The following is a 24,784-nucleotide window of genomic DNA, read 5'->3' as shown; positions in this document are numbered from 1 at the left end:
TTGGTTAGGGGTGAGGTATGTGGAGACACAGGTCATAGCTAAAGGGTACAATGTTCCTTTTTGATGTGATGAACTTTTAAAATTCACTGTTGTGATAGTTGTATATATTTGTGAATATAATAAAAAGTATTGGACTGTATATTTTAAATGAGTGAATTATATGCTATGTGAATTTTATCTCACTAAAGCTGTATTTTCAAGATAAATAATGGCTGAACATTTTCCAAATTTGGAAAAAAAAATACAGTTTCAAGAAGGTCAGTAAACCCCAAATAGAATAAAATTAAAGAAATCCACCCCAAGACACGTCTTAAGTAAACTACTTTAAACCAAAGGAAAAATTGGTAAAAAATATTGAAAGGAGTGAGAGAAAAACCACACATTACACAAAGGGGAACACCAAACTGAAAGACTGCAGATTTCTCATAAGAAATCATGGAGACCAGAAAACAGAGAACATTAACCTGAAATCATTGGAAACATATTAAGACACAAATCTGTACATACATTTTTACAGCAGCTTTATCATTGTCATAAATCAGAAACAATCAAGATGGTCTTCAACTGATGAGTGGATAAATAGAATACTACTTTTTACTCATCAATAAAAAGAAGAGAACTGTTGATACTTGTAACAACATCGATGAATCTTAAAAGCATTTCTGCTAACTGAAAGAAGACAAATCCAAAAGGCTAAATATTATATAACTTCATGTATAAGATACTTTGAATAAAGCAAAACTGTAGGGAAAGAATTAAGATAATTGGTTCAACTGGTTGGGGGTAAAGGAAGATATCACTCAGCAATTAAAAAGAATAATATATTGATACATTCAACAACATGGATGAATCCCAAACACATTGTAAAGAAAAGGAGCAAGATTCAAAAGGCTACATTCCGTAGGATTCCATTTATATCTTATTCTGGAAAAGGTAAAACTAAAAGGAAAGGAGAAGAAATTAGTGGGTGCAAGGAGTTAGGGATAGGGGAGAGGCTGACTACAAAGAGGCATCACATGGGAAGAGTGTGTGTATGTGTGTGTGTGTGCTGGGGAGGGTGGGTTATCGAACTACTCTTTATCTGGATTGTGGTGATGGTTACACAACTCTATACATTTTTTAATCTCAGAACTCTACATGAAAAAGAGCGAATTTTACTATATGAAAAATTAGAAACCAATTTATTAAAAAGTAAATTAGCATTATTTACTCAACTAGCATCTTTATTCTAAAAAAAATCCCATTGAAAACCAGCAATGGTCAATAAAGTCAGTAATGGTGTCTACTTTGCTAACAGATCCATCAGTCATTATCTTATTTGATCTCTCTGCAGCATGTCACAGGTGACCACTCTCCTATTTGAGTCTTTAGCTTCTGTAACACCATACACTCATTTTATTTTACTCCAATTTCCTTTGCTGCTTTTTTTCAATACCCTGGAAACACTGTAATTCCTCAGGAAATGGACTAGGATCACCTTCGCATCCCACTCCACATTCTTTGCCCAGGCAGCTAATTTACTAACATGATTCACGTTTACTCAGTGACTAACTCTCAGTTCCTGATCCATATATCCAACTGCATATTTGACATTTCCACATGTTCATCTCAGATGTCTCTCAAAAATAACCAATACAAAAAGGAATTCTTGACCCCTGCTTCATATCTGCTCTTTCTTCAGGGTTTCCCATTTCATTAAATGATAACACCATCTACCACCTTAGTTCAACAAAACAGATTATGTGAGATTAAAAAAAAAAAAAAAAAAAAAAAAACAAAAAACTGTGACAGATTCATCATAAGCATATAGAAAGAAGAGCATTCAGAAAAACAGTGCAGAAATCAATATTAAGACAGAATTGTCATAATTAAATTTTTGCCATAAAATGACTTTCAGAATTATCCATAGAAAAAAGGATTATGCATAGAAAGAGGATTATCCATAAAAAAAGAAAAATATTGCTTTCCTCTGTTACCTTAGTTACTGGTTACTTCCTATTCATACCATCTTATGACTAATTTATCATGAAGCTGTGGGTCTGAAGGAACTAGAAATAAAATGAATGTGAATGAGTCAAGAAGATCACTCTATCCTGGAAATTATTTCAGTCAGAAATGGCCTTTAGAAACAGAACACTCCATTACTCCCATCTCATCTACCCTCAAGGTACCAGGTTTTCAGTATAAGAACATTCATCCTACGGAGAACCACACTGGATATTCATTGATATTTACTAAAATTTAAATCATTTTCATCCACATAAAAACAAAAATAATTTCTGAATTCTCTGGGACAATAAATCTTTATTTCAAAAATAAAATTTGTAATTTAAAAAGATAAGCAGACATGCTGCTTTCCCCTTTAGTGCCAAATGGTAAGAAAAAAAATCTACATATGATTCTGGAATGTTTACCAGCAATAATAAAGGTAGTAATAGTTTACTCACATATTTCAAAATCCGAGTGAACAGACTCTCATACCAGGGCTTAGAGAATAATACTTTAAATATTATTTTCACATTTTATCAGAAAAGACTTAAATCACTTCCAAGTATGCTGGACAAACAGAAATACTAAACTGAGTTGCTGTACTCATCTGATCTCAGAAAATCACATAGCAGTTCGAATCTATTGCTTTCTTACTACTATTGATCAAAGCAACTCATCAAGGAAAACTGAACTGAGAAATTAAAAAAAAAAAAATCCCTTTCAGATCCTTGGAATTGGAGGTGGTATGGGATAGTGAACATATGAATACATATAGTTTAGTAAAAGAGTTTACTGTTATCTATGATACATAAACCTGTTCCTTAGTGTTACACAAAAGGAGGAATTTAACAGAGCTAATAGCTTGGTGCTGGAAGATATATTGAAACTTAGAAGTAGGTCCACATCTAACTAGACTCGGGAAGGGGAACATCACACACCGGGGCCTATCATGGGGAGGGGGGCGGGGGGAGGGATTGCATTGGGAGTTATACCTGATGTAAATGACGAGTTGATGGGTGCAGCACACCAACAAGGCACAAGTATACATATGTAACAAACCTGCACGTTATGCACATGTACCCTACAACTTACAGTATAATAATAATAAATAAATTTAAAAAAAAAAAAAAAAAAAAAAAGAAGTAGGTCCACATCTAACTAGAATAAAATCTACTTTTTCCTTATTTGTGTGCACCTCTGAAGAATAAAGTAGAGAGGTACACCTTTCTGAAGAAGATAGTAGAGAGATACACAAATAAGAACTAGACAGAAAGCGAGAATAAATATAGGTGATGTAAATGATTAACAAAACATACACAGGACAGCAGTTTCCACAATACATTTAACCGGATTATATATTTTCAGGTATTCTCCAGGATCTCCAAAATCAACCTATTAAAAAAAAATATTGGCCAGGCACAGTGGCTCATGCCTGTAATCCCAGCACTTTGGGAGACTAAAGCAGGTGGATCACCTGAGATGAGGAGTTCGAGATCAGTCCAGCCAACATGGTGAAACCCATCTCTACTAAAAATATAAAAATTTAGCTGTACGCAGTGGCACACGCCTGTAATCCCAGCTACATGGGAGACTGAGGCACAACTGCTTGAACCCAGGAGGTGGAGGTTTCAGTGAGCCGAGATCGTGCCACAACACTCCAGCTTGGATGGCACAGTGAGAATCCTTCTAAAAGAAAAAACAAAAACAACAGCAACAAAAAAAACACCACTATAGTTATTTAGTACCTAATGTTAAAAATATACTTAAGAAGGTGACATTCTAAAGAAAATGTATCTCTCAAATAAGCTTTACATTTTACATATTAGTCACTGATAGCTTTTGTAAAGAAGAGTTCTTCTATTCAATTTTTTCACTTTATTTAAATAACATAAGTAAATTAGAGCTAAACATAAAGATGGGTCCATATCTACCTAAAATAAAGATCTGGCTGGGCATAGTGGCTCACGTCTGTAATCCCAACACTTTGGGGGGCCGAGGCAGGTGGATCACCTGAGGTCAGGAGTTCGAGACCAACCTGGCCAACATAGTGAAACCCCATCTCTACTAAAAATGCAAAAATTAGCCAGGTGTGGCAGTGTGCACTTGTAATCCCAGCTACTGGGGAGGCTAAGGCAGGAGAATAGGAGAATTGCTTGAACCCGGGAGGTGGAGGTTGCAGTGAGCCAAGATCACACCACTGCATTCCAACCTGGGCAACAGAGTGAGACTCCAGCTCAAAGGCTAAAAAAAAAAAAAAAAAACAAAACTATGCCTGTATATTAAGCCCAGGACAAAATAAAACAGAGAAAGAAACCTACCAATTGAGCAATGTGCTGGACACTCTAAGATGGGTCCCCATGATCCTCACCTCTTGCTGTTTACGCCCTTCTATAATCCCCATCCCCTTGAATGTGAACATGGCCTATCACTGAATTCCAACCAATAGAATATGGCAAAGGCGATGAGATTTTACATATATGGTTACACTATGTCATATAAGACTCTAGAGGCTCTCCTTGCTGGCTTGATTGAAGTAATTAAGTGACCATGTTGAGACAGTCCACATAACAAGGGACTGTGGCCATCCTCTAGGAACTACAGGCAGCCTCTAGGAGTTGAAAGCAGCCTCCACTCAACACTCAGCAGGAAGCCAGGGACTTCAGTCCTGCAACCACAAGGAAAGGAACTCTACCAAGAATCTGAGGGAGTGTAAAAGTAGATTCTTCCCCCAGTCAAGCCTCTATATAACAATGCAGAACAGCTCAAACCTTGATTACATTTTTGTGGGAATCTAAGCAGAGGACCAAGCTGACCCATGTGTTGATCACAGCTTTGTGAGGCCCTAAGCAGAGGATCTAGTTGAGCCATGCCCAGATTCCTGATCCATAGAAACTGTGAGATAATAAATGTGTCTTGGTAAAGCTGCTAAATTTATGGTAATTTTTTGCAGCACTAGCTAATACAATCAAAAGTGTCAATGACAGAAAATTCTCCCCTGAAACAGACTTTCTAGAGACATATTTTACAGTTTAATTGTTTTAAAACAGATCTTTTCTTATTAAACTCACATATTTGTTCTCATCTGGTAGAAATAAAACTATAAACTATACACCAGTAAGTGACCTAGGACAAATGTTTAAGTGGGGCCAAATTTTTAATTTTAGTTTTAATAAACTTAAAATTGAACAGTTCTATTTTTGTCCTTTAATCCTGCTTTCTGAAAAAATCAATCACTAACTTAAGTACAGTATAGAGAACATAATTTCTTTTTTTTTTTTTTTTAAGTTCTGGGATACATGTGATGAACGTGCAGGTTTGTTACACAAGTATACATGTGCCATGGTAGTTTGCTCCACCTATCAACTCACCATCTAGGTTTTAAGCCCCACATGCATTAGGTATTTGTACTAATGTTCTCCCCGCCCTTTTCCCGCCAACCCCTGACACACCCCAGTGCGTGATGTTCCCCTCCCTGTGTCCACGTGTTCTCATTGTTCAACTCCCACTTATGAGTGAGAACATGCGGTGTTTGGTTTTCTGTCCCTGTGTTAGTTTGCTAAGGATGATGGTTTCCACCTTCATCCATGTCCCTGCAAAGGACATTAACTCATTCTTTTTATGTCTGCATAGTATTTCATGGCGTGTATGTGCCATATTTTCTTTATCCAGTCTATCATTGATGGGCATTTAGGTTAGTTCCAAGTGTTTGCTGCAATAAATAGTGCTGCAACAAACGTGTATTTATATATAGTGTTTACATATAGTGCTGCAATAAATAGTGCTGCAATAAACATTCATGTGCATGTGTCTTTATAGAATGATTTATAATCCTTTGGGTATATACCCAGTAATGGGATTGCTAGGTCAAATGCTATTTCTGGTCCTAGATCCTTGAGGAATCACCACAAGAACATAACTTCATATTCCTTTAACAATCAGGGATATCTTAATATCTTAAGAACTAACCCTCTCAACATGAATTATCAACAGCATGGCTTTGTTGCCATGAAAGATGAAATGCAATCTAAATGCAGAATATATCTTGGAATTTACTTTTTCAAAACAATTCCACCATACATAAGGAGGTGGAGAAATTGGAACTTCTGTGCACTGTTGGTGACAACGTAAAATGGTATAGCTGCTATGAAAACCAGTATAGCAATTCCTTAAAAATTTAAAATAGAATTACCATATGACCTAGCAATCCCACTTCTGGGTATAGAATCAAAACATCAAAAGCAGGGTCTCAAAAAGATATTTGTACACCTATGTTCATAGCAGCATTATTTACAAATAGCCAAAAGGTAAAAGCAACCCAAGTATTTATCGACAGATGATAAGTTAAACAAAATGTGATATATACATACAATGGAATATCATTCGACCTTAAAAAGAAAGGAAATTCTGACGCACGCTGCAACATGAACCATGATGATATTATATGAATTGAAATAATCCAGTCATAAAATGACAAATACTATATGATTCCATTTATATAAGGTATCTAGAATAGTCAAATTCATAGAGATGGAAAGTAGAAAGGTGGTTGCTAGGGCTGGCAGAAAGGGGAGAATGGAAAGCTTTTGTGTAACGTGTAAAGAGTTCCAGTTTTGCAAGATAAAAAGAGTACTGTAGATTGGCTGCACAATAATGTGAATGTATTCAACACTTTTGAACTGTATTCTTTAAAATGGTTAAGATGGTAAATTTTATGTTTCATATATATATATTTACATATATGACAATTTAAAATTGTAATGCTAAAAATAAGATTAGTAATATACCGTATCAGGTAAATTTCTTGTCATGTGCATCTAGACTTAAGGCTTCTTGAGGAATGATGCTGTGTTTCATTCATTAGGCAGGCATAGTATGTCATGAAAACAACAATTCTTCAGTGTCAAGCAGACCAAGATTCAAACTCTAAAGCTCTACTTTTACTGCCTTTGAAAAGTTTATTAAGCTTTCTTAGTTGCGATTTCTTCATCTGTGAAATAAGCAACCTAGGATTGTCAGGATTCATACAATGTTCCTAAAGCAGCTGGCACAGTGTCTGACATGTGCTCAATAAATGCCTGATGGGGGAATATTTTTCTGACAAAAACAGAACACAGAAAAAAACATATAAAAACATTTTAGCTAATAAGTCATCAGAGGTGAATAATGATCCCTGTATAGAGAATAATAAATCTGTGAATCAAAACTTACTGCCATATCATTATCATAATAGTATTGACTCAATAGTTTTAGTTTAGTTTTTTATTTCATTTATTTATTTTTTGAGATAGGATGTCGCTCTGTCGCCCTAGGCTGCAGTGCAGTGGCAGTGCGATCACAGTTCATTGTAACCTTGAACTCCTAGGCTCAAATAATCCTCCTGCCCCAGCTTCCCAAAGCATAGGGATTACAGTCATGAGCCACAGTGCCCAGCCCTAGTTTAGTTTTGATATGTCATACCGTTGTGGAAAGATCACTTTTAAAATTATGATAGAATCACTTTTGGTCAATGTGAAATGAATCTACCAAACCAACCCATAAAGGTACATACATATTCATGAACATAATCCTTGCTTTAAGAAATACAAATTGGAGAGAAATAAAAAAGTATCTTTGTATATTTTTACTATAACACACTTTATCAATTTATCTAACACTCTTTCAAGCAAGACATTTCCAAAAATAAGATTTAGTTGGTTTGTTTTTTTGGATTCACCAGGCGAATTTTAATTTGTACTCTGTCTTTTATACTACCAAATATTTTCAAAGGTTTATTAATATCTATGGTCATTTCCCCAAAACACTTTAATCTTTTTGAACTTTTAAATTATATTATCAACATACTGCTTATGAGAAATCCGATGACAACTACAATAATCATTTTAAATTATCTACTTTGATCCTTTCTGGCTTTCTAATTATACAATATTCCTGTAGTTTGTACCTCAAAAGGTTTGAAATATACCCACCTAATTATTGTCACTGCTTCAGGGAGGACTTAAGGAAGGGCAATTCTGTTTCAAATCAATTTAAAAGAGATGTCTTTTTTTTAAAGAGTCTCAGAATGGGACAAGAGTATAGAGCCTCCGAGCGATTACTTTAGTCAGGTATTTAAATGCAATCATGAGGCTCTGTTGTAAAAGTATTAGCTGATAAAACATATCCATGTTCAAATTAAGGCATAAAACCAAGTCCAAAGTTAAATATGAATGATGTTTGGAGTATTTGCCATTTTGAATTACCTGTCCTTTTGAATGTCAACTCATCTTTATCAAGACTCACGTTACACTTTCCCTTTTTCCTTCCACCTTACCCTACGCAGACTTCTATCAATAAACACTGCGTTACTTGTTAAGTATCTGTTCCATCTCTCTATCAGACTGTAAACTCCTGGAGGAAAGGGATCACATCATATTACTCTTGGTTACCCCAGTACCTAGCATAATATCTGGAACATAATAGACACTGGAAAAATATTTACAAAATGGAATGACTAAAATCTGGGATCTAAATGAATAAAATTTATAAAATAACTTCAATAATAAGTAAAGGCCATTATTTTTCCTTAGATTTTTATTAGTTTTCTTACTAAAAATGTTTAAAACCAACTTTAAAACATAATTTCATGAAGAAGTTACAGTAAGTCATTTTACTTCTCATTTCTGACTCTTAAAAGCTAACAGCAAAGAGGAATTCAGCTTTTTCAAAATCACATTAAAAGATATTGTTTGGGTTAGTCATAAAATTGTTTTCAAGAAAAAAATCTTAGAAATTCTTTGTATTTCATATCTTGCATGGCAATCACATTATGAACCTCAGTATCCATGGGACATTGGTTCCACGACCTCTCGTGGATGCCAAAATCCACAGATGCTCAAGTTTTGTATATAAAATGATGTAGTATTTGCATATAACTATGCACATCCTCCTCTACACTTTAAATTCTATTATTTATCTGTTACATCTCTTCCTCTGTATTTTAAATTATCTCGACTAACAGTTATTTAAATGGCATTTATATTGCTAGATATTACATAGCAATAATATTATCTCTATTAACAGCTATTTACATAGCATTTATATGCTAGCTATTACATAGCCAAGAGTAAGGGGAGCTATGCAAAGCAAGAATATGGCACAAACTGAACTGCCATACATATCGAGGCTCTACTTTCTTGACAGCTTATTTGAGTAGGAGGAAATCAGGTATTATATTTTAGAAAAGCAAAAGAATGGGAAAGATCTATTAGTGAATCTGTGAATAATGCCACAGGAGTATGGAATTAAAACATTAACAACCAAAATATTTCTTAAAATCTTTCTATAAGGCTAAATTTGTTGGTATTTGTGACATAAAATATTGTCCTTCAGTTCAGACATTTCTTTGTGCATTATGGAAAAATGGGTAGATACACAGTTAGTTTTCAGTTATGAAGACAGAAATTGAGAGTAATAACCAAATGAACCCTATCTAGTAACACAACACTTTATACATATTTAATCATAATTTGGTGAGTGCATGCAAAATAATATTTAGAACCAATTAAAACAAATCCAATTATCATCATGGTTTTAAAAAGGACTATTTTTTAAAAATAGTAGTTGTACTACTACTATTACTACTGAGTTACTACTGAGTTACTACTGAGTCACTGAGTAACTACTGTTACTACTGAGTTAAACTAAGTACATCAATATTACATAAACAGTAGAAGGTATTTCCAGAACATTTGAGTTTTTACAACCTTGTTTCAATGACAGAAAAGCAGCTCCCTAGTTTCTATTCAGGCAGGAATTTGTTTACTCTGCTTAGTTGAAATCAGAGCTAATGACTTTATTGGCTTTGAATAGCTCTAAAGTGTTCCCAATGCAAAGGCACTGGCTGTCTGGCCAGTCTCATATGGGCTACAACACATGAATTTGGGAAGTTTACTTTCCAAAAATATAAGTATTCATGTGGTATAAATGAAGTCCCATATATATACAACCTACATACACACATGACATTCTGAGGTAGTAATTCTCACTGTTGTAACCTCTTCAAGATATGAAGTCTATATAATCACATTAAAATACTGCCTTTGGAGTATGAATTAAGTTTAAATTGTCTACTGAGTTATATATCAGGGTTAAAGAAGTACTTTGTCTAGAAAACCTAAATCTTTAGTTATTTTTTGAAAGGAAAAATAACTTTATTATTCTTGACAAACATTATATATAAAGTACAATTGTGTTACTTCTCAAAACAATCATAAACATGTTAATTCACATTTTATATGTGAAGAAACTGATTAACATTTACCTTAAAACATACAGCAAGCTAGTGACAAGATAAAGCAATTCGTTTGTCCCAGTGAGTCACAGTTCCTAAACATCCTACACCATATTACTCTATTCTTTCATCACTTCATAAACAATGGAGAATAAAGGAAAAAATTTAAAATCTAAAATGGGTTTCTATGTGGAAGAAGGTAAAAAATAGACAGCTATTACACAACCTTAGCTTGAGGTCAAATTCTACCTGATATGTGTGGGGGTTTTTCCATTAATAAATTTTTGCTCTCAAAAAACTGCTCAGAGAAAATCACAAGTCAATAGACTATAGAAAACAGAAGCTCAGTGAATACAGAAAATATAGGCTCAGTAAAAGCAGTACCATCCTCCTGAGAAGTGAATACAAAAAAGAAAAAGCAGCCTTACTACAGCTAATCAAGGAAGAATAAAATGTTTCAAAACTCAAGCCACATGTAGAAGCAGATGGTCAAAAAGGAGAAATGTGTATTTGTATATAAATACCTTTAAATAAGATGAAATTCTAATAACTGCATAATTAGATATACTTAAATATCATTATACAATAGTTGATTTTTTTAACTTCCAAGCCTGTTAATCTTCAATAACTCAGGTTGCAGACGTGATATATTTAAAAATAATATTTACTGAGTACTTACAATGGAAAAGACACTCTTCTAAGTGCTTTACATATATTATATGCTACTGTTATCCCCATTTTACAGATAGAGCGACCAAGTAAAGTACAGAGAAGTAACTTGTCCAAGGTCACACAGTAAATAAATAAAGAGCCAGAATTTAAACTCCAGGCATTCTAGCTCTAGGGAACCAGCCCTTATCCTCTATGCTATTCCGAATTTCTAAAGAATCTGAGATGGCTAACCAACTGTTTATATTTCCTTAAGTTTAACAATCAACTTAATTAGCACAATATTCTCAATACAAACCCAACCTACGTTATTCTCATATTTCCTCTTTCACGTAGGAAGGCATGAGGCACTTAGTATCATTAACCAAGGTTAAAGAAAGTAGTTTAAAAATGTTTCTCAAAGAACGAATGTCATTCTCGTCTTAAAACCAAAAGGAATATGCAACTACTATTTGTCAAATTTAAAAACTAAAATAAGTTGTTTTTGAGACAAGGTCTCGCTCTGTAACCCAGGCTGGAGTGCAGTGGCCTAGTCATGGCTCACAGCAGCCTTGACTTCCCAGGCTCAAGTGATCCTCCCACCTCAGCTCCACAAGTAGCTGGGACCACAGGCATGCGCTACCACACTCAGCTAATTTTTTATTCTTTTCAGAGACAGGGTCTCACTATGTTGCCCAGGCTGGTCTCAAACTCCTGGGCTCAAGTATTCCTCTCATGCTGCCTCCCAAACTGCTGGAATTACAGGCATGAGCCACCATGCCAAGCCAAAATAATTTGATTTAAAAAGAGCAAAATTAAATCTATGTTAACGATGGTTAACAAAGCTCCAACAATCCAGGCTCCCATTTTCTTGGCAAATAGATAGTTTCTAGAATATGAACTGAAGCTTATTCAGTCTTGTAGTTTTCATGTCTAGTACTAAGCAACTAACAGGTCACAAACTGCTACATAAAAAATGTTAGGGGTAATGTACAGATATGGGGGAGGAGATAAACAGAGAAGTATCACTGTAGAATGAGAAAGTTCACATAAAACTTCTAGCACTATTAGGTTTGCTCATCTATAAAAGGGTCTAAGAACAGTCACTTAATGTTTTGAAAATTAATGACTGCAAAGAAAATATACCACAGAAATTATTTTGTTTTTTAATAAAGAATATTTCACTAAACCCGATACAGAAACAACCTCAAGAATTTATTAACTAATTTTGTTAATTAATTTTATTAACACCATATATCTATGCTCAGTAAGTGCAATTCTGAAGTTCCACAGGACTAATTCATTAAAATTGTTATGAAAACTATACATATGTGACAAAATGAGTTTTGATATCGTACAAAGGCAATTCAATGGAGAACAGGTAGTCTTTTCAACAAATGGTGGCAGAGCAACTGGACATACCTGTGGGAAAAAGTAGACTTCTACCACACTACCCACCATATTCAAAAATTAACTAGAAATGGATCAAAGACCTAAATTAAGACATACAACTAAAAAACTTCTAGAAGAAAACTTAAGGGAAAATTTCTGTAACTTTGGATTAGGCTAGGATTTCTTAGATACAACACCAAAAACACAATTCATAAAAGAAAAAAAAAACTGATAAACTGGACTTTGCTAAGATGAAAAACGTCGACTCTTTGTTAAGAGAATGAAAAGACAGACCACAGAATGGGAAAAATATTTGGAAATAGATATCTAATAAAGGACTTGCATTTGGAATATAAAGAATTCTCAAAATTCAATAATAAGAAAACAACCCAATTTGAACAATTTCAAAAATTTTGAAAAGACAACCCATCAGAGAATATATACGGATGGCAAATAAGCATATGAAAATATGCTTAGCAACATGTGTCATTAGGGAAATGCAAGTTAAAATCACAATTAGATACCCCTACACTCCAATTAGAATAGCCAATTTTTTTCACTTAATCTGACAACACTAAGTGCTAACAAGTATTCAGAGCAGCTGGAATTCTCATACACCAACCTCACTCCTAAGTGTTTACCCAATATAAGTGAAAAGTTATGTCCAAACCGAAATTTTCACACAAATGTGTATAATGGCTTTATTCATAATCACCAAACACTGGTAACAACCCAAATCCAAATGTCCTTCAACTTATTAATGAACAAATCAACTGTGGTACATTCACATAACAGAATAGTGCACAGCAATAAAAAAGAAAGAACTAATGATATATACAATATCATGAATAAAGATCAAATAAAATCAAATTAATATTGTTTATAGATGTGAAGTTGCTGAATGACCATGTCTTTTTTGAAAATCCATATTGACTGACCTCCCTTAAGAGATTCTATAAGTATTCACTTATTCCAACATAATTGCTCTACACATGATAAACACAATAAATGTTTTATGATTGTGCCAGGTCTAGAGTTACTCTTCTCCATCTGTAAAATAAAGTACAAAATCATATACAAATTATTTTACATATGTTCTGTCATTCTTGTATATGTCTCTATAATCAACATATAGTTTTCTGTATATGCCCATGTAAGTTTGAAATGGAATTGTTTCCAACAGCATTCATTTATCACAGCATCTACTCCAGGTGAACAATCAGGAATGCAAAATATTTTTTATCAAATCAGACCTAATGGTTTATCTATTTCCCTTAATTTTTAATTTTGACTATTCTCAATTAGTACAATTTCTTTAACACATACACCAAACCCCTCTCACGATGCTGTATTTAAGAAAAACCAAAAGTCATTTGAAACCTAACATTCAGTCCACATTTCCCCTCATATGACATTTTTCTCCTTTGTTTTCTGAAGTTTTGTCCACTCTGATCCTTTGAGTAATAAATCCCTATACCTCAACTCTCATCAAGCTTATGATTTTTAGGATAATTCATGTTCCATTTTCACTTATGCCTTAATGACTAATTTCAACTGTAGTAATTGAAAATAGTAAAAATGTTTTATGTAATAATTTCCCCAGAATCTTCAGAAAGTGTAAATTTTAAGTTCTGCTTTTTTGAAAACGGTAGCAAATTTCCCCCTAAAATTTCCTTAGATTTTAGAAACTGATCTTCATCTTTATTTTTTTAGTTTTTGCATTTTTTCTCAAAATTCAGTTGAGTGTATTTGTGTGGCTCTATTTCTGTGTACTCTATTCTGGTCTACTGATCTATGCATCTATTCTTCCATTGATATCACATTGTCTTTATTATAGTTACATAGTAAAACTTAATATCCAATAGAGTAATTCCTTATTTTATTCTTCTTTTTCAAAACTGTTCCAGAGTTTCTAGATCTTGTACTTTTACATACACATTTTAGAATATGCTTGTCTGTTTACAAAACAAAACAAAAAAACAGATTTGCTGGGATTTTGTTGACATTTATTTAACTTAAATAGACAGGCATGGCTATTGAATCAGCACATCTGACTGCTGATCTAATATGGTTGCTAACAACTTATCTATATTCTCTCCTTATTTTCAATATTGTCCTTAGTGGGGAGATAGCAATGTATAGAGGAAAAAGCATGAATTTAAAATAATCTAGTTTCAAATTCCAGACATACTTCCCACTAACTTGCATGTATCTTTCTATTCTGTTAAAAAGACACAACTGTTTTACCAAGATGTTTTGAAGAGTGAATAAAACTGAGATAATCTATGATGCATCTAGTACTAGCTGGTACACAGTTCATGCTCAATAAATGCTATATCTCTTTCTCCCTTAAGATTCGATACTTTTAAATGGAATGGATTCCAACATTTTTTCAGGTTAAAAAAATTTGTATTGGGTGTTTAAATTGCTATATTTCCTCTTAAAGTTTGTCTTTAATCACTTTACAGGAGAGGCAGAGGGATCCATAGTAATAATTACCCATGGGTTTTGAAATTTTTTGTTAGAGATGTAATGGGATATTTGTCATTCAAAACAGTCACTATCTCCTTACTTAGCTATTAAAATGGGTGAACAAGTAATTTAACCTCTTAGTTTTATGGCCAAACTATATGAAAATTAGCTACGGTGCTAAAATTTTGTTTTTAATGCTACTGGAAAAGCAAATTCCTCAAAACTAAACAGCAAGAACATACACGACAGTTCAAACAACCCCATTTGGCTCCAGTCATATCTTAAAACAACAACAAAATAAAACACACAGAAAAATATCACAATTCACAGATAATTTACTGTAGAGCTAATTGCTAGCTTAAAAATTAATATTCTTTGTTTTCCTATTGAATAGTGACAACTATGTGACTATTTCTCTTTTTACTTTGGCCTAGAGCTGTGGTTTTTAACCCTGGCTGTGCATCATAAGCAACTGGGGAATCTAGATTAGTTAAATGTGAATCTCTGAGTGGAACACTGGCATGGATAATTTTTTTAAACCCCCAGGTAAACACATAATACACAGTCAGAGTTGAGAAAAACCAGCTAAGGAAACTCAAGGTCAAATTTATAATTCAACTATATTTTAAACATGTCGTAGACCCTTACAGCCTGCTTATTTGTGTTCTATTTTATTCTTCACTCCCTACCCTCCAGCCTTTTCATATATCTCCTACTTTGTTTTCCCTTATCCTCTATATCAAAATAGTTATCAGATTATATTTCCCATATACTATCTCAAATACTTGGTGAAATGAAGCAAATGACAAGTAACACACATGCACTCTACTCCACCCTCCCTCTTTTCTCTGTCTCTTCTCTTCCCCACTCTCTGTCTCTCTCTCTCTCTCTCTCTCTCTCACACACACACACACACACACACACACACACACGTGCACACAAAATTACAGCAGGACATGTTTCTAAAGTAGAGATACAGATTAAAATCTAGCAGTGAAATCAGTTACAGAATGTCTCCCAGGGCAATTTAGAAAACATCTCTTATCTGCAAAAGCCAGATTCAGCTCAGCTCTCTAAATCTCTCTCCCATTCAACTCCTTTCCCACCTAAAAACAAACAAGAATAAAGAAAATACACACACACAAAAAAAAATTATCGGCAGGAACAGTAAATAATCCTTGGAAATAACATAAATGAATAAACATTACATAGCAAAATCTGACAAAGTACTGAAAGGCTTATACCTCAAGATTCCCAGTGCTTACCAAATCTTAAGAAGTGTTGCTACATACAATGGTGGCACCAAGAAAGAAATTACAGGAAGGGAAAAAAATCTTGCATTTCCTCATCAAAATTCTAGACGAGAGAGTAGGTACTAAAACAATATGGCCCAGAAAAGCAACTACACTATCAGTAGGTCTTATTATGGAACACAGAGGTAATGATTAGCTCTCTTGATGAACTAATCAAGGTAGGGAAATACAGAGGCCCTGCCCCGAGGAACTGACCTGAATATTTCCAGATCAGACTGGTTTAAAGAAAGATTGATTTGGAGGAACTGAGAAGGCACCTGTGGCAGGGAGGGGCCACTGTCCTCTGACTCCTCCCTGCTTGTCTATTCCAAATAAACCTGGTGAAAGCATACAAAAAATACAGATGTCCCTGCTCTCTTTCTACATTCCAGAAATAAGTAATGGTCACTATTTTCAGAATAGGACTCTGTACTCACGGCCGCTGACTATTTAAGATGAACATTGGTGAAACAAGAATTACAGGCCTAAGGCCCATTTAAAAAGAATAAAAAAATGTTTTAGCTAGTAATAAGCGTATTCACCTTCGGTAGTAAAGAATTTAAGCATTCTAAGCACGATCAGAAATCTTCAGAGTGGAGTGCTATTATTCAATACAATATTAGAAAGGGGAGAGTTCATTTTAGCTTTCTATCTCCCTATACTACAAAGATCTATTGATTTTTGTATTAGTCTAGTGGCTAATATAGAGACTTATATTGGCAGGCATGCATTAAATACCTGTTACATTGAATTAATTCCTACCAGGACGCTTCTAATCTCAGTTGTTTGTTATTTCTTCTTACTCTCCAACATCCAATCATTTACCAAATTGTAACTATTCTACCTCTGCCAGGTCTCTCCCATCAGTCATCTCTTTTCTACCCTTTCTGTATTAGTTCAAAAATCTCACTACTACTTCTACTAACACAATAGCCTCCTAGCTGGAATTCCCCACCTTCCATATCTCCCCCATTCTTCACTACCATCAATTATTTTTCAAAGCACAAATCTAATGTCACTCATATTCTCAAAAACCTTCAGTGACTCCTATTTATGAGATAAAATTGAACCCTTAAACTTGCTTAAAAAGTCCCATTCAACCTGGGCCTAACCTACCTTCAATACATTCCTTATCTTATTTCTCACTATATCCCCTCTCCCATATCACAGACTTGTAACAGTATCAGACTCTTCCTTCTTTCAGAACGTTTCCATGCCTTTTCTTATATTGTCCCCATCCACGTGAAATATGCTCCTTTCATCTGTCTGTGAAAATATTACCACTTTCTAATGCCCTGCTCAAATTCCACCTCCTTCACAAAGGTTTACCAGATCCATTCCTAAACCACCACCACCACATCACCACCACCACCACCCCATTGTTGATAATCTTGTGCCTTCTACAATAACAATTTCCATACATGCCTGTCTAACTACCTGAATGTAAACCTGTGGGGGTAGGGTAAGCATTTCACATTACAGCACTATGTACAGCACTGCCTTGTACTCAATAAATGCTTCATGAATTGAACCAATTCCTACCATTACAAGAGTTCAGAATTTTTAAAAATATTAAAATTTTCAATGAAACACCTCATCAGCCAGATACAATAAATGAAATTATCTGTCTCTTCTTATCCTTCCAGTGTTTCTAAATATAACTTTGTATTTAATCCCTGGATCACCCTATCTGTGATTACAAACATTCACAGTGAGAACACCACTATACTTAGATGAAATGATCAAATTTAGGAAGGGTTCTTAAGAAAAACTGCTTAAGAAACGGAAAGTCATGGCCATGGTTATCTGAATCCCAGGATTTTAACATAGATAACAACAGTTCAGAGTTTAGGGGCATGGAAAGAGGCATGATGGCTGTGGGAAAAGAGGAGGAACTATTGTGTACTAGAGACTATGTGCAAAACATCTTGCTAAGTTTATTAAACCCAGCACTGAATTTTGTTTACAAAACAACTCTTGAAGATGTTTTTTTCTCCAACTTATAGATAAAAAAAGTGAGGTTCAGAAAGGTTAGGTAACGTGGATTGTGTCACACCATGAGTATGGCATGGAGCTCAGACAAGAACTCAGATTTACCTGCCTTCAAAGCTGTTCTTTCCTCTATCACTATAGGGTCTCATGAGAATTAATTAAAACTAGAAGTTTTTCCCAAATTGGTTTTATCAGTAAACTACATACTCTCAAAACTAATTTGCTTAGACAGGCATGGTTCTGAGCACCTGTAGTCCCAGCTACTCGAGAACCTGAGGCATGAGGATTGTTTGAGTCCAGGAGTTCGAGGCCAGCCTGGACAATGGGCAATGACATAGAAAGACCCTGACTCGAAAAATAAATAAATAAATAAAAACTAACTTGCTTAAACAAAAACAGCATTGCTAAAGAAATAATATAAAAGTACTAGATGTTTACTATGATATGAAATGTGAAAATTCTATAATCAACTCGATAAGGAAGCACTTAGTTCCTCACCAAAAAACAACTAAGCGAACAAACTGTAACATGCATGGCATTAAATCATGAAAAGTTCACATTAGTCAAATAGGTTGTTCTTTATGATCCTTGCCCAGGAATGACCCATCCCATCTCAAGTAAAATCTCTTTCTTGATCCTGACAGAATCCAGTCAAAAGCTAAAATTGTGACTGCATGAGGGGTGATGCCCTTTGAAGTTCCTATTCCCAGTAGACCTGATTGAGACAGTCCCTGCAAGAGCTCTCACAACCAGTTTCTTGTACCCTATTTCCCCTCTTCTAAGAACTCTCTTCCCAGAAACCAAAAGATCCCAGGTTTCCCCTTCTCAGGCCCATTCTCCTCCTCTCACTGGGATCAAGCTAATTATTGGTTGAAACCTGACACATTTCACCATAGAACAATTTTACAAACAGTGGTTAGGCTCGGCATCATTATACCTCGCTATTGTGTACTGATCTAAAAATGTAAGTACCCTTGATAAGTTTTTCCTGTGGGAAAACATGTTAAGAGTCTCAAACAACCAATTTACACACTTCTGAATGGTAATTCAAAGGTTAACAACTGTCCATGCAAGCAAGACAGGTAAAAGATACAAAAAGACTCCAAAATATATGGTATTGTCTATAATCTTTAATCTTACCAGATTCAACACACACAGAAATGGACGGAAATTATTTCTTTTGACATTAAAGTTAACAGATTCTTACCTACATTTTCTTTAAGGATTCTAACACATTTTAAAAATATATATTCTACAACAAAAACACTCTTAGTCCTAAAAATTATCACGATTGAGGGTTGTAGACCTTGTACTCAAAATTAGCATTTCTAAAGCCAACATCAACAAATTTGTAATTAAAATAAATATAAATTATCAAAAGTAAACTTGTTTACTTCTTATCAAAAGAATATAATTAAAAACAAACAAACTCTTCTAAGTACTAAGTGGGTCTGTTCAAATGTAGCATTTAGTTTTCACCTAGAATATTTTTTATTAAGTAACTTGCAGGGTTAAATCTAACCAATCAAAACTGTTTTAGAGAAAGAAGGCAGAAATACTATCTTCACCACATTACCTTCACCTTTCGTTTTACTTCATAGGGATTAACAATTTCCACTCGAGTATTTTTCCAAATTGCTGAGGTAGAGAGACCCATTGTTAAATCTCTACAATACCTAAAACATACTGCAAACAATAAAAAAACCATATGTGGTAATTACAATTTAAAACATACTACATTCAAAGTTAACAGAAATAATAAAATAGTAGGCATGCAAAAGGCTTCCCACCTCCCATCCCAACCTTATAGGGCAAAGCATTTAACTGTTTTTATAAACTAAATGCCTATGACTCTAAGTTCTGTAAGTTACATACATGAATAAAACAAAGTTCCTCTCCCCTTCAATAGACTTGCTAGACAATTGTGCAGTTAGCATTCCCACATTTCAACAAGAAAGGAACACCTATTCATTTATCTTGTTCTTACGAGATGTAAAATATTAAAATGTATATTGGAATTGCTTGGTTTACTAGTAAAATATTTCCTATAAGTATAGAGGGTTCAGATTTAGGGTATTTCTGAATTTATTTCCACTACATTCCTTACCACATGCTATTCTAGCATGTAATCTTTACCCCAGTTTAGTTGATAAACAACAAAAAAATTTAAAGAAAAAAAAAGGTAATCATACAACAGCCAAATGTGTTTTTTTTTTTTTAATGGACCAAGTACTTGAAGAAAAGTTGCACCCTTTAGATGTCGAGGATTGAGAGTCTTACCTCAAAATATCCTACTGTGAATCAATTTCACCAACTATTTTTAGGAGGTGTATGGTGGCCTCTACTGGAGTAGTACGCAGTCGATTAAGTTATCAGAAAAGGATCCAACTTTCTATCACAAAAGACACGTTTTTGTGTTTAAATGCTGCCCGCTTTTATAACAATTAAAACAAAGCACCTGTGTACATCTAAGTTCTCACTGCACAGCTGACCAAAGCCCAACCAGAACAGTTTCAGAGGTAAGAAGAGTGGGAAGAGAGGTGCACCAAAGTATTTTGGTTGAACCTCGCTAAGTCTTACCAAAGATTCGACTTATTTATGAGGGCTGGGGTTTACTTTGCGTCTTCTTTTACAGACCAACGGGGCGGGGACAGGGGTTGTGGAAAGGAGAAGGGGCGGAGCAAGAGTGCAGTAGAATCAAGGGGACCTGAGAGGAAGCAGTAGAACATCACCTGAAACCTGGCGACTGGAGATAGGTCGCCAGTGTATCTCGACATGGGTCATTACAAGGAACCATAACAAGCCACAGAGAAACGAGAAAGCTGTTACCAGGGAACACTCGTGCCTATGTGCAAATGTCCCCAGAGTTACTTAGTCACCTTGGTGTGTTTGTTGCACTGGGTTCGTAAAGCGCCCGGGGTTCAACAGCGAGCTGGAGTCCGCAGCTGTCCCCCAAAATGTTCCCAGCCAGCAAACTAGGCGCGGCGGAGAAAAAGGGACGCGCGGAGTCAGGCACAGCACCCCGCCAGTCCCCCAGTTCCCCTTCGGGTCGGAAAGTGAAGAAACTTAGTCACAACAACTCTGGCGTGGCCCGCCAGGCAGGCGCTCCGCCCAAGGCCGAGCCCGGGCCCAGGCTGCACTCACTCCGCATGCCCGAGCCCGCCGTCTCATCCCCGCCCGCTCCCCAGCGAAAGGGCAGTGGAGGCAGCATCTAGGGGGCTTGCCCGGGAGCCCGCTTCCCGGCCCCACGCCTCTCCTCTCTCGGTCCCCAGCCAAGGTCTTGAGGGGAAGGAGGTGGGGGTTGGCTCCAGCCCGTCTCGGCCACCACACTAACCTCGCCGCTGCTCGCGCCGCCGCCGCTGAACACTTCCATTTCTCGGTCCCAGGGCTCGTCCTGAGGAGCGAATGGTAGCATCTCCCCTTCAGGAGCACTCGAACAGGAGCTGCCGCCTACCGCTGGCGCAGCCGCGCATCCTGTCTATTGAACTGGCCCGCCGCCGCCGCAGCGACCCCCAGCCCCGCCTTCAGCGACCGCTGCCCTCGCCGCCGGGTCTCTCAGAGGCTGGGAGCAGGGGGTCGCCGCCGCCGCCGCCCGGTGATTCCCATAGAGAAGACAACTCTGTGCTGCCTCTCCGAGAGCTGCCGCTCGGCTCGCGCTCACCACTGCCACCACCACGACGGCCGCTCGGTGGTGACTCCCCCCAACACCCCGCTTCCTCGGGTCCCCTCCCCGCTCCCTGCTCTGTCAATATGGCGGCAGCGGCGGCGTTACCTGTGCGGCGCCTGGACCCCCCCACGGCGGCGGCAAAGCGGCGTCACCCAAACGTCAATGGAGATTCCCCAGCCTGGGGTGAAGGGGGCGGGATAGAGGGGCGGGGTGGATGCGGAGGACCGCGTGGTGGGTGGTGGGATAGAGGGGAGGGGGGGGGTGCTGGGCTGGGGAGACTGCTGAAGAGTAGTAAAAGCCCCTGCTAGCGCCTCGGTAAACCGGCCCGCTCCACGGAGCATGCGCAGCACTCTTCACACATGCTCAGCAGGCCCTCTCAAGTCCACGGAGCAGCACTGCTGGCGGGCGGTAGGATTCTCAAAAAGGATGCTGGAACTGGAGGACCCTCCCGAGCACTTGAGGAGTCAGAGGCAGGGTAGGACTCCAAGAGTATCTCTTTGCAGGGCTTACGAAAAGCAGGTGTCTTATATGCCAAACCACGCCCATTTCAATACTTAGTGACAAATACTAGGGCGGGGATTTTAGTACATCATACATTATCCTCCTAGGAGGTAAAGGCAGGATAACCCCCGTTTAAAAAAGAATAAATATGCCTGTCCTCCCTATCCCCCACCTCACTTGTCCCTCTCAGGATGCTCCCGCTGGTTACCCTCACACTATTGATGACACACAATGCTACTCTTCTTCACACATGCACACACACAGGCAAACATATGCCACTTAATGGACTCCACTTGTGGCAACAAAGGCATGATTCCGAAGCTTGCCCATCCTCCAGTCCCCTCTGAGAATATTGCGTCTGTAGTGACAATAATCATAATTTTTACTACTTTCTTCAAAGCGAGCTTTACTACTTGGCTACTCTAAGCCACACACTGTATTGGGAGCTGGCGATATAACAGAGATAAAGTATAATATTACACGGGGGATGATCAAGATGCCTCTCATCAAAACACTTCAGAGCTGAAAGTTTAAAAGTTATTCCGCATTTGACACTTCAAAGACTTAAAAGAGCAACTGTAACAGCGGCTAAACCAACTCAGGACCTTGGAGAGGTTTTTAACGTTCTTCGTAAAAGGCACACCACCCCCTTTCCCCTTCTACACCTAGGGCTATTGAACTATGCCCTCCGTTTGTTTTATCATCTGGTCTCAAGAGCTAATGAAACAAAGCTGGCCACAGAGATTGCACTGAATTACAAACAAGGATAACTGATAGTGTCCTCCCACTTACTCTGCTGAAAATCTCAAGGGGAAAGTGAGCTTAACGAACAGGGTTCTCTAAAAGTCAAAGCTTTGAAAGTAGTGGGTGCACGGGGCTATAAATCGTGAAAACGTGTGAGAGTGTGTGTGTGCACGCACACACGCATAAACTCATATTTGGCTGAACTGACAGTATTAACTAGGTCCAACCAATGTTGTTTTTTTTTTTTTTTTTTTAAATGGAGTCTCTCTCTGTTGCCCAGGCTGGAGTGCAGTGACGCGATCTTGGCTCACTACAACCTCCACCTCCCGGGTTCAAGCGATTCTTCTGACTCAGCCTCCCGAGTAGCTGGGATTACAAGCGTGTGCCACCATGCCTGGCTAATTTTTGTATTTTTAGTAGAGAGGGGCTTTCACCATGTTGGTCAGACTGGTATCGAACTCCTGACCTTGTGATCCACCCACCTCAGCCTCTCAAAGTGCTGGGATTACAGGCGTGAGCCGCTGCGCCCGGCAGGGCCAACCTTTTGAGCGCTGGGTCTCCTCCAGCTCCTCTTGCCTACTCAAAGGCTTTGTTCTGCAACCCGTGCCCCCCACTAACATCATGTATTTTTTTTTTCTCTCTACTGAATCTCTCCCATCAGCAAAAACATGTTATTGACAGCTTGCTTCAACAGTTGCTGGTATTTGATGGAAGTTCATGACTTACTCTTTCTTTAAACATTTTCTTTACTTGGCCTCTGGAACAAAATAATATTTGTTTTTCTCCTACATCATTGTTTCTCTTATACATCTTTCTGTCTCCTTTACTGGATCATCCCTCTTCTTCCCAATCGCTACCTGTTGGAACTTCAAGGTTCAGTCCCACCCTCTTTCTTTTTCAGCATTCTAGGTATTCCCGTATCCCATCCAGACCTGATATGGTTAGGTTTCGTGTCCCCACCCAAATCTCATTATGAATTGTAATCCCCATAATCCCCATAATCCCCATTTGTCAAGGGACGGACCAAGTGGAGGTAAGTGAATCATGGGGATGGTTTCCACCATGCTGTTCTTGTGATAGTGTGTGAGTTCTAACAAGATCTGACAGTTTTATAAGGCGCTCTTCCATTGTTGGGCACTTCTCCTTCCTGATGCCAGGTGAAGAAGGTACCTTGCTTCTCCTTTGCCTTAATTGTAAGTTTCCTGGGGCTCCCCAGCCATGATGAACTGTGAGTCAATTAAACCTCTATTTTTTAAATAAATTACCCAGTCTTGAGCAGTTCTTTGTAGCAGTATGAAAACAGACTAATACAATAAATTGGTACCAAGGTAGTGGGGTGCTGCTATAAACATACTTGAAAATGTGGAAGCGACTTTGAAACTGTGTAACAGGCAGAGGTTGGAACAGCTTGGAGGGCTCAGAAGAAGACAGGAAGACGTAGGAATGTTTGAAACTTTCTAGAGACTTGTTAGATGGCTTTGACCAAAATGCTGATAGTGATACAACGAAGTCCAGGCTGAGGTGGTCTCAGATGGAGATGAGTAATTGTTGGGAACTGGAATAAAGGTAACTCTTGCTATGCTTTAACAAAGAGACTGGTGGCATTTTGCCACTGCCCTAGAGATCTGTGGAACTTTGAACTTGAGAGAGATATGTTAGGGTACCTGGTGGAAAAAATTTCTAAAAAACAAAGAATTCAAGAGGTGACTTGGGTGCCCTTGGAAACATTTAATTTTATGCATTCACAAAGAGACGATTTGGATTTGGAACTTATGTTTAAAAGGGAAGCAGAGCATGAAAGTTTGGAAATTTTGCAAC

The 24,784-nt window shown here is 37.2% G+C and overlaps 1 protein-coding gene across 1 annotated transcript in view; it reads right to left on the bottom strand.

Annotated features, from left to right (window-relative positions):
* Window positions 1–21,732, bottom strand: part of RPS6KA6 (ribosomal protein S6 kinase A6) — a 91,631-nt gene extending 69,899 nt beyond the window's left edge. The window contains exons 1-4 of the mRNA XM_025372556.1: window positions 21,389–21,732; window positions 20,934–21,029; window positions 20,335–20,446; window positions 19,631–19,740 (exon numbers count right to left, since the gene is read on the bottom strand). Of these exons, the coding sequence (XP_025228341.1) occupies window positions 19,631–19,711 (81 nt within the window). The 5' untranslated portion in view covers window positions 19,712–19,740; window positions 20,335–20,446; window positions 20,934–21,029; window positions 21,389–21,732. The remainder of the gene's footprint in view (window positions 1–19,630; window positions 19,741–20,334; window positions 20,447–20,933; window positions 21,030–21,388) is intronic.
* Between the last annotated feature and the right edge of the window lie 3,052 nt (window positions 21,733–24,784).

This window comes from Theropithecus gelada, chromosome X, assembly GCF_003255815.1.
Source record: "Theropithecus gelada isolate Dixy chromosome X, Tgel_1.0, whole genome shotgun sequence".
NCBI classification, from domain to species: domain Eukaryota; kingdom Metazoa; phylum Chordata; class Mammalia; order Primates; family Cercopithecidae; genus Theropithecus; species Theropithecus gelada.
The sequence above is the reverse complement of the archived record's forward strand: the minus strand, read 5'-3'. Positions and strand labels throughout refer to the sequence as shown.